The sequence below is a fragment of the Tupaia chinensis genome, unplaced genomic scaffold (genome assembly GCF_000334495.1).
Source record: "Tupaia chinensis unplaced genomic scaffold, TupChi_1.0 Scaffold148049_1, whole genome shotgun sequence".
In the NCBI taxonomy this organism is placed as follows: Eukaryota; Metazoa; Chordata; class Mammalia; order Scandentia; family Tupaiidae; genus Tupaia; species Tupaia belangeri.
In genome coordinates, this window is record NW_006207899.1 from 609,103 (window position 1) to 620,318 (window position 11,216).

General features: G+C 32.7%; 1 protein-coding gene across 1 annotated transcript in view; it reads right to left on the reverse strand.

Annotated features, from left to right (window-relative positions):
* Positions 1-202: 202 nt before the first annotated feature.
* RBM26 (RNA binding motif protein 26) overlaps positions 203-11,216 on the reverse strand; it is a 105,093-nt gene continuing 94,079 nt past the window's right edge. Inside the window, exons 21-24 of the mRNA XM_027768932.1 lie at positions 8,707-8,820; positions 5,888-7,071; positions 5,197-5,255; positions 203-1,327 (exon numbers count right to left, since the gene is read on the reverse strand). Of these exons, the coding sequence (XP_027624733.1) occupies positions 6,982-7,071; positions 8,707-8,820 (204 nt within the window). The 3' untranslated portion in view covers positions 203-1,327; positions 5,197-5,255; positions 5,888-6,981. The remainder of the gene's footprint in view (positions 1,328-5,196; positions 5,256-5,887; positions 7,072-8,706; positions 8,821-11,216) is intronic.

Sequence of the window (11,216 nt, forward strand, 5' to 3'; positions counted from 1 at the left end):
GGGGGGGATGGCCACGCCACAATCCCTTCTCCTCCATTCTCCTCTCCAGATCTTGGGCATGCACGCACACACGTCTGACTGAGTTTAAGCCCCCGGGTCCGGGACTCAAACCGCGGTCAACTACATGGGAGTCCAGCGACATAGCCATTATGCTAACTGCTGGTCCCATTATTTTTATTTTTAATGAAGAGAAATGCAATGCCTATTCAAGGAGGGAAAAGCATTCAGAATAGTCAGCTTTTCACAAAAAGGGATAAAATTAGTACAGCCAGATGGAACTTGGACCTGTATACTATGAGTTGCTATAGAGTATTTCTGACTTCTCAAATCCACCTGAGAATCTATAAGGGAACACGCAGAAATTCATATTGTAAAAATATTTTTTATGGTGGCTATTATAAAAAGCATATTGTGAGTGAATACTTAAAGGTGAAGTTTAATTATATTCTTTATAAATAATTCTAAACCATATTGCTTAAAATAAATAACTTGGACAAACACTTTTAAAAGCAGGTAAAAGGCATACATAGCCTTTAACAATGTTGGACATACAACACTAATTCCCCCTTGCATTTAAGATTGTCTCTGATGTCTTGATGGCAAGTGAAGAAAACATAAAAAAACTGTGTAAATTAGACATTTAATAATTATTTCTCCATATTTATAGTCCATAGATCATTTATCAATTGAAAAGAAAGAAAATTGTTCCCTTTGTTGGTTTTGAAGAGTTAAGAATTTAAAAATAAATAATTTTGGTAAGTGGCCTTGGCAAAGATGTCAGTGAGTATATTCAGAATAAACAGGCAAGCTACTATAATGTTTAAGAAAACTTTTTTTATCACTTGTTCAAAATTATTTTAAATGGCTATTGTATGCCAGAAATTAAAAATTAAAATCAAACTCATGGTTAACCGTTTAATTCATTTTCTTCATTCTAAATTGTTCATGAGCACAGTATCATGGCTTTAAAGATATCCTAGACACAAGTCTTAATTAACTTAGCTGAAAATGAACGTATATCAAAATAGGAAACCAAGAAGCCTTGTTCCTTCCCAAGGTGTTTAAAAAATAAACTGCTATAAAGTGAGAGGAGAAAACATTTGAAAAACGTCAGACAGCACACATTCAAATATACTTCTGGATGCAGATGTACTCTTAGAGAACTGTAGAGACAAAAATGCTAATTATAGTACATGTAAACAGCTATTCAATTTGATAATGGCAAACATAAAATGATAGCATGTATTATTATAACAGTCGTCTCCAGACAGGAACAGGTCTTGCTCTTGCAGTCACAAAGCTAAATTCAGGCAATGATGATCTCTCTCTGCCGGAAAAAGAGAAAACTATTAAAAAAATTTTTGAAAGTAGTAAATAAATATAAAAATTGAATCATACCATAAGTTGATCTCCAACTTTTCTAAACATTTAAAAAATCTATCTGAGGAAGGAATCAAAATCAATGTTGCAGATAAATTACATAAAGGATCAGCTTTCCTCTCTGTATCATGTTTCCTTTAAAACATTAAGCTGCAAAGACTACAGCACTACAACATGGCTAACATGAAATTTTGGGTTAAGAAATTTAGTAACTGATCAGATATTACATTTTCATAGAGGTGGGTGTGCATAGATAGGCAAGGAAATTTTAAGAATTATGAACAAATTCCAAGTCATTCAAAAACAAAAAAGCAAGAACAATTTTCTTGTGTTGCCCAAAGATTTCAAAATAATTAACTACAAGATGTATGTAATTTCCTTAAACTCTATATGATAGTTATTTCATTCTTTAATTACTATATGATGTAAAATCCTACAGTAAGCAGAAAGGATAAATAAAACACAACACAAAAATAAGTAAAAAGGAACACATCAAAATAAGACAATGCCTTGTGTAAAAATAAAGGCTAAACTAACTTTAGATGATGGGAAGCTGAGTACACTGATGAAATAAAGAAACAGGGAGGGAAAGATTCAGGAAGGAGCAAGTATAAAAAGTTGATACAAAATGAGTAAAATTAAAAAATGCTTTCAATCACACTAAATAATGAACAAACAATACTAATGTGCTGCAAGTAAGTTATTACCAAAGTAGGTGTTTTCCCACTAAGCAAGTATGCTTTATCATTAAAAATTGCTGAGAATAGCAGTCATGTTGACAAGATTTTTCATTCCTAGGACTATTTTGGAAGATTATCCGTTGTCATCTGATAGGAATATAATAATTAAAGTAAAAAGAAAACAAACAAAAACAAAAGCAACCTGCTCTTCTCAAAAGGCCTATATACATACCTTAGAGCAACTAGTAAGTTCAAGAAGTTAACAAGAACAAAGTTTTTTCCTGAGATCTGAGAAAAAGGTCTTTCTGCCTTACAAATGTAAGTACACTGGTGATTTAATTCTGTATTAAATTTCCATTTTTAATTTACAGAATTTTAGATAAATAAGCCCAGAATGTCCAAAAAGTGAGCTAACTTTATAGCCAGAGTTTCACATAGGACATTATTGTTTTAAAAGGCTAATCGACATTTTGTGAGGTAAAATGAGGGGAGTTATAAATACTAACATAAATTCTAGAGAACTAAAACTAATTTTCTATAATTGATCTATATTACATGTAAGGGAAAGAAAATACAGACTGACAAAGTTTGTATAATACTCTAAAATAGTCACTGATGTTTAAAATACCAAATAAGCAACCGTTTCCTTTCTTTGAACCCTTGTAGCCAATGGTTAGTGCTCCAAGTAAGACTACGAGTTTCTCCAAAACAGTTCTAATAACAAGATATTTCCCCCTATTAAGCCCAGCCATACTTTCTATAGGTAATCAGCTAAAACAGTAAAATCTCATCTTTATAGATAACTATGGGTTGTTACATTTAATCATTATTACAATAAAACAAAAATATGGAATATGCTCTCATTACTATAACATGCTGTCAGTAAATGCTCGGGCATCAGTTACTTAATTTTTAAGATGTTACAATTATCCAATAACATAAAAAACAACACTGCTTAAGTAGAGACATAAAATATTCAGTGAAATATATAAAATAACAACTCAATCAGCCTTACCAAGCTCTTAAACAGTAATACATACATTGGGTTGTTGAGAAAGTCATGATGCATTTTTGCACAGAAAAATAGAAAAATACATCATGACTTTCCCAACATTCTAATATTTCCTTAATTTTTTTCTTCTAAGTAGCAGCTACTCCTACATTGTCATTTTCCAATTCAGCCTGCACAGCCCAGATCTGTACTAAAGCAGAGCTTGTTAGGAGAGCTGTAGAATTAAAATATGTTTCTAGTTTTAGGAAACACATTTTAAAAATGAAAAAGTAAACTGAGATGAAAGGACGATTTAAATCCATATTGTTGTAGGGAGAAATGACTACCTGTATTATAAGCAATATTTTTATCTTTAAACTTTGAGCTTACAAGCAAAATGAGAAGTTCTAATTTGGGAAGGAGAAGTGATAATAAATAGGTAATTTAATCTAATCCTATACTTTGTAGGAATCAAAGTTGTGCCAGCAAATGCAAGCATTTGGGAACACTATACACAAAATTGTACCGGGGACATTACATGAATCAGCATAACCAAATCTAAATCGTTCCTATTGATCAGAGAAACAACAGTACCAACAGATAGGGAGAACTGGCTTAGACATGTTAAATTGTTTCAGATCAGACATTAACATAGCACCAGTGAAACTACAGATGTGCAAAGGACCTTAGAGATCAACTAGTCCAACTGCTTTCATTTTATAGGCAAGGAAACAACCTTGGAAAAGGTAAGAGACTTAACTTAGGTCACAGAGTTAGTTGCAGAACTGAGACCAAAAGCTCAATCTCTTAAACTCTTGTCCAGTACAATATACTAGGTCATCTTTGGAATAAAAAAATTAATTGAATGGACTAGATTGGTGGCTCTTAACATTTCTAATCATACAAAATGATAGAAACCAAAAGGCTATATTTATCTTTGAAAATGACTACAACATTTAATACTCCAGAATATTAATGCCTAAATCTTGTGGAAATTCCAGTAAGACCACATGTATATACCTCCATCAATTCTAGTAACCCCACTGGTAAGAAAATTAACTGTGTCAACTGTTTAAGAAAATGGTCCCACTGACTGAAGAGACCTTGAAGAAAGAGATTTTTGGAAAACTTATGATAAGAATTAAAAAGTAATAAGAACTGTCACTCCATTATTGGAGATTTAAATATGCATTCATCATTCATTAATTCATTCAACATCTGAGTGCCCACTATGAGCCAAGCTTTATAAGTAGTAGAGATAAAAAGATGAATAAGACATGGTCCCTTTCCTAGAGGAGCTTGTGGTCTAGTGGGGAAGACAGACATATAAACCAGATAAATTGTATTACAACATAAGTATTGTAACAGAGATATGAACAAAGTGCTATATTAAAAGGAAAGGTAAAAGTATGAACTAATGACCAAGAAGTCTATTAATTTTGTACACTATCTTTAAAACAAGAAACTACTGTGTTTACTTTAAACACACTCTCACATTCCATAAGTAATTAGAAATAAGGCAGCAATGCAGAGCTAAAAAACAAAACAAACAAACAAACAAAACAAAACAAAAAACCTGTCATTGAAATAAGAATACCTGCAATAAAATCTAGTCCTTCCACTTACTACCTATCATTTTGGACAAGTTGCACCATCTTTAATAGCCTGTTTCCCTTTCTGTAAAATGGGAATTAACCATTACTTCAAAGGGATAGCTAAATTTTAAATAAGAACACAAACGAGTACATACAAGCTCAAAAATTAAAACTCCAATGGCAACTTAATAGTAATATTCAAAATTAAAACTATATTGTTAATAAAAATATAATTATGAATCTAATGAATGTTGATAACATTTAATTTCCATACTCTGAGACCAAACTGAAACATACTTCTTTTCAGACTCACTTAAAGCAACATGGCTTAAAATATATTAAATTCCAGGTTAGCAGACAATTTTAGGCTAGGGAAATTGATTATTTATGGACTAAATTTATGGGCAGGCTTATGTAAGTTCATTTATATTATAAGGGGTTTACAATGAATTTTGAAATATCAGGCTAAAATTTACTAATCAAATTATAAAGCCAAAAATCAGCATGGAGATTTAACTGGCCTTTGAAAGATTTACTTTCTTTATAATACCTGTTTGGTGTAAAGAGAAGAAACGTGAGCCTCTGCCAATTTGGCATCTTTCACGACTACTAAAAAGAAAAGAAAACAAACTTACCTAATGAATCAGAATAGCACACAATCAACATACAAGAGACTACATAAAAATATATCATAGATCTAAGTTAAGAAGTTTTTGTGTAAAGACACTATTTAGACAACTAAAGTCTAATCTTGAAATTTCAAATATAAACATGTACATCAATTCCAAGCCAAATATTCCTACTCCTTTGAAATAGTATTACATCAAAAACATACACACAACTTTTACCCCAGTGCAAGGGGAGAAAAAGAAAAAAGAACAGCATCAACAAGTTGCTCCACTGAGAGAATGACGGTGATGGTATTACAGTTTTTGATCGTGAGGACCCCAATATGGAAGAAAGAGATTTTTTTTAACGTGATTTTTAATATCACTATAATCTCGAGAGGCATAAACACTTGCAACCAAAATGTTGAATTTCAAAAGATAAATACGTAATCTCCCACCCCCTGATTCTACAAAGAATGCATTTATTTCCTGGAAACTGCTGTGTCAACTTTCAATGATCATGTTCACTGGCCAGAAAAATCCACTTAAAAATCACAATATTGTTGCAAATGCCAAAGATTTTTATACAAGTATAGGAAATGCACACTTAAAATATCAGACTGGAACACTTACCAAACAGTGTTTTCCTAAAGTAGTATCTATAGTACATTTCTTTTATTCATACATCTTCAAATGGTCAAGTTTTCTTTCATACATCCAAAATGTAATATGATGTTTTCTTATTCACCAAATGTTAGCTCTACTTGAAGTCTGGTTCCAAACTAATCAGCCTGCTTTTAAATTTTAAAACATCTGTTGAAAATTTATAGGATCAAACCAAACTGAAGTGGTATAAATTTTAAACATTGGGTTGTACATTATTGTATCGGTACCAGTAATCATTATTATTCAGAATAAATTAGTGATTATAGCTCCTTTTGTGACAATTGGGGGGAAGGGTAGATCACCATCTGGAATGGTCTATTTAATTTCTTTTCTTTTTTTTCTTTTTTTTTTTAAATCAAAGAACAATGTCTTGGCCTTTTTTTTTTTTTTTTTTTTTTTGTCATTGCTTTTCTTTCTTTCTTTTTTTTTTTCCTTTTCTTTTAAGAGACCATTCCACTTTATTTTTTAACATCCGGATGCATAAGGACTCATATGTAAAGCAGTCATACATCGTTATCATTAAAACCCATATGGTAAAATACATACACAAGTCCAACAAAAGGCTAATACATAGTAAAGCCTAAGCATACTACTATGTAATATTATGAATACATAACTTGGAGAGTTTAGTTAGAGTACTATGTTATCTATTCATTTTTGAAAACATTCATTAAGATTTTAAATGCAAATTCATTCCTTATTTGGAGTAAAACAAAATCCTCTAAGTTATAACAAGTATTGGTCGTAAGTTTTCAGACCTATTCATTAAATACAAAGAACCCAAAGAATTCTGTAATGTTCAGTAGAAGTATGTAATAAAAACATTGCATATGTTTCTAGTGTGATGTCTTTAGCAATTGTTTACTGAAAGAAAACGCAAACATCAATCGTTCACAAAATACAGGATCAGAAGGTAGTTTTCTTCTTTTTCATCTATTTGTGAAATCCATCTTCATCACATGTTACCAAAAATTGTTTTTACAAATATGTAAAAGTACATTAGATAATACTAATGAAACACAGGTAGAGTTCTAGCATATGCAGATCAATGATCAGTCAAATCATCTTCTCCAAGAACGAGATTCATTGTCCTCTTCTTCTTCATCATCATCTTGAAGTAATGAGTCATCCACCAAAGACTCTTCCTGAAACTTTAGGTTAAAATGTATTTAGGAATTTACCCAAAAAAAAAGAAAAGAAAAAAAAGGTGACACTTTTAAATACTGATCACTCTCAACAGAGTCTAACGAAAAGGTATTTCTATAGCTAGAACATTCAAGAAATAAAAACAATCATTATCCGCTCAATGGTTTCTCCATAGTATCTATTCTACTGCTTACATGAAACAGGCACTAAAGAAATTCCAAGTTAAGCCTTTGTCTGTGCCATTTTCCTGCCTCTCTTTACCAAATTATGCCATTTTCTACACTTGCAAAATATTTCTCAATATGTTTTTTAAAAGAAAACACCAGTAAGTTTTCTTTGATATATCTTACCTAATCCCTAAACAGTAAATCAACCAATAACTTGTATAAAAGTCTACCAGGCACATATTTCTCTTCTGCTGTATGTAACATTTTCTTTTATGGCATTCCTTTCTTCTGCCCATTCCCTTTATAAAAGCTTCTCAAACTGCTTTTTCAAACTTTTCAAAATACCTAATACCAGGAGCTCTCCTGCTTTTCTCCCCATTCAATTCAAACTCATGGAAGGACAAAGGTATAATCTAAAATATAAAATGACAAATCATGTTTATGAGTTTCAAAATATACATTTTATTCTTGCATATGACTATGGATATGTATAACAGCCTTGAAATGCTCCTCAAACAAAATGAAGTGCCATTATGAGAATCTAATAACAAAGTTGTAAAACATGGAATCATTTAGTTTCCCCTTCTTACCTTTATTTCTTCCTTTAACTTTTCCTACAGTTTATTTCACGACTATACAACAGAGTTGCATACTTTTAAAGTTTTGGTTTCAAAGGGCTGAGTTCACTGTTCTACATCCACATCTCTCAGCTATCAGAATGCTCTTATCCAAGAAAAATACTCTCTCACATCTATGCTGAAACTTATCCCCTGTCTAAAATACCTCTCTCAACGATAGTACTAACCCTCACTGTTGGTTATAGAAAACTATTTTATCACTTAAGCACCATATCCACTCTCAATATCTCCTTCAAGATTTCTCTACATAGAAATAATCACTCCTTTCTCTGAGTTCTCACAGCAGTTTGTTCAAATCTTTATTCAGAGTATCAGTCTCCCTTTAATTATAATTAGAATCTTATGTATCTGCTACCACCCCCCCCTTTTCCAGATTATAAGCTCCTTGATGATAGGGACCGTGTCTTATTCATTTTTGTGCCTATCATAGTTATCTACCATTATCACAGGCATTCACTCTAATGAACTAAAACAACGTGAATTAAAATAAAGGAAAGCTGAAATGTTAAACAAAACAATTCAGTAGAATAGATACCCTAAAACTTAAAGTATTATGAGATTTCCTGTGGATAAAAAGCTAATGAATACCTATTGTCTACTAAGAGTAAATGAAAACTGGGTATATAAATGGTTTTCATATATTGTCTTTGGATTAGCAATCCACAGTTCTTATTAATCCAGAAAATTTAAAGTTGTCTGCATTTATCTCATGTCCCCTGCCTGGAATATGGCTCAGGAATAAAAGCTTTATGTTAAAATCACAGTCATAAAAATTACCTTTTATATAAAAACTATAAACATTAAGGGCAAAAACAAGTGGAAAAAAAAAACATACTTCCTCTTCATCAGGTTCAACTTCTTCTGTTTCAACAGCTGAAATACTAGTTATTGGTTTATTCCATGCCAGTTTTAGATCCTGCCCTTTGAAACGAGCTCCATGAACTGCAGCCTAAAACAATTAAGAACATTGGAATATAAAACATGGATTCCTTGAATATATTTTTTCTTATAGTTCTTAACATTTGAATTAAAATAGCTAAACAACTAAAAATAGCTATCTATTCATCTGATTTGTGGTAATATACTTTTTATTACTATAATTTAATTGTGAGCATTATTTACTTCTAAAGTCAGATTAGTAATTAGTAACTCCCTTAAAAATAAAACAAAAATGATTTCTCTTAATTGAGTAGAGTTATTTCACTACTGGCCGGTATGTGACTAAAAGAAATAGTCTAAGGACCAGCCGTTGGCATAATGGCTATCAATGAACTCCAATGTTGCTGACTGCGGTTCGAATCCCAGACACGGTGGCTTAAAGTCAAGCCGGGTGCGTGTGCGTGCGTGCTCAAGATCCCAGGAACAGAATGGAAGAGAAGGGACTGCGGCATGACCATCCCCCTGGGAGATGATTTCTCGCATTCTGTCTGTCTCTCTGGCAAGTGCATGCACCCTATAGCAAAAACCTCTCAAAAAATTAAAAAAAAAAAAAAAAAAGAAGAGAAGAAATAGTCTATGTTTATAGGAACAATAATAAATGCTATTTAAAATAACAATGCCAAGACACTTGAAGTGCCTGGCTATAGCTACTGACTCAATGCTTAAATTAGAATGAACAAGCTAAATTCATTTTATTGCATTTCAATTGTTGTTAATTTACAAATGGTATTGCACAGTAACTATTAACTAGAAATCTTTAACAAATATGACAAAAATTTTACATGGAAAAAGTACCAAATTAATTCCAAATTGCATCATATGATCACCACTACCATAAAATATTTCATGTGTGGGCCAGCACGTGGTATGATGGTTAAGGTACTAGACTCCCAGATGGCCCAGTGCAGTTTCAGTCCTAGACCCAGCAGCTTGAAAATCACACTGGGTGTATATGCATGTGCCCAAAATCCAGAGAGAATGGAGGAGAAAGGATTGAGGCATGGCCATCCCCCATGGGGGGGTAATTTCTCACTTTCCCTCTCTCTGTCTCTCTTCAGCAAGTACATATTCCCTATGTCAAAAACCTAAAGAAAAAAAAATTGATGTGTAACTAATATAAAATGTAAATATCTCAATGAAGGGGGAAAAATGCTGAAGTTTTTCATTAAAAAATACAGTATTTCCTATAAAGTTTTCATAACCGCATATGATAAAACCTGAACTTAAAAGTGACTGGTTAAGAAACAGTGCATTCGCCACATGGATCCTGAACTTCAGCTGTGAACCAGTGCTTTCAGAGACTTAAAATGAAGATTTTCTGCTGAGACTTCTTCCTCACTTATTTCTGGTGAGTATTGTTACCTGTCTCTTTGTCTCCAGTTCTCTCTGGCTCTCTGTGTCTCCCTGAGTCTTTTAATTTTTTTCTTTTAAAGGTGAAGTATTCTCTGGGCTTTCAAACCCCTTTATTGTGTTAATAGGTGCCTCTCCCCTTCTGTTTAGGAAAGGCACAAACCCAGGACCACCCACCTCCACATGGATCTTGAACTTCAGCTGTGAAATACTGCTTTCACATGGTGCCAATGTGTGACTCACGGTTTTCAATTTTTGCATTTTAATATTAAAATCTATAGTTTTTTTTTATTATCCTCTTTTCTTATTTTGTTTTCTTCTTTCCTTTTCTTTAATTCTTTTCTTTATTTTTTTTTTTATCTTTACTCTTTTGCTTCTCAGCCTCTGCTCACTAAGTGTCTAGACAGATCCAAGTGAACAGAATCTACACATCTGACTACAGTTAGGGTCGGAATATTCCTCTATTCCCACTGATTCTGAAGCACAAAGAGAACGGAACATAAGAGAGATTGCAGATCACCTCCTTCTGCACGCCTCTTAACACTCAGACTGAACTTCAAGAATTAGAAGAAACACACCATCCATCTGATGACTAGAAATCACCGCAGAGTCACAAGAAATATGGAAAAACAAGAAAATACCTGTCATCCAAGGAAAAATAAGTCCTCTTCTTCCCCAGACAGTATGATGAAATTCATGGAAATGTCTGATAAAGAATTTAGAATTTTCATGGTGACAAAGCTCAGAGAGATTGAAGAGAAGAAAGACAATGAACTGCCAAAGAGGCAGGACAAAGAAGCTGACAAGCTTCAGTCGGAGAGGAAATTCTTGCAAGATCTAAAAGAGGAAATTCACACTTTAAAAAGAATCAAATGGACCTGTTAGAGAGGAAGACTATAATACAGGAAGTCAAAACCTCCCTTGAAAGTATTCAAAAGCAAACTATCACACTGAAAATTGAACCTCAGTTGTAGAAGATAGAATTACTGGCCTAGCCTTTTGGCTGGAACTACCACCTTCCAGTAATTAACCAAAATGACGAACACAAAGGGAAAG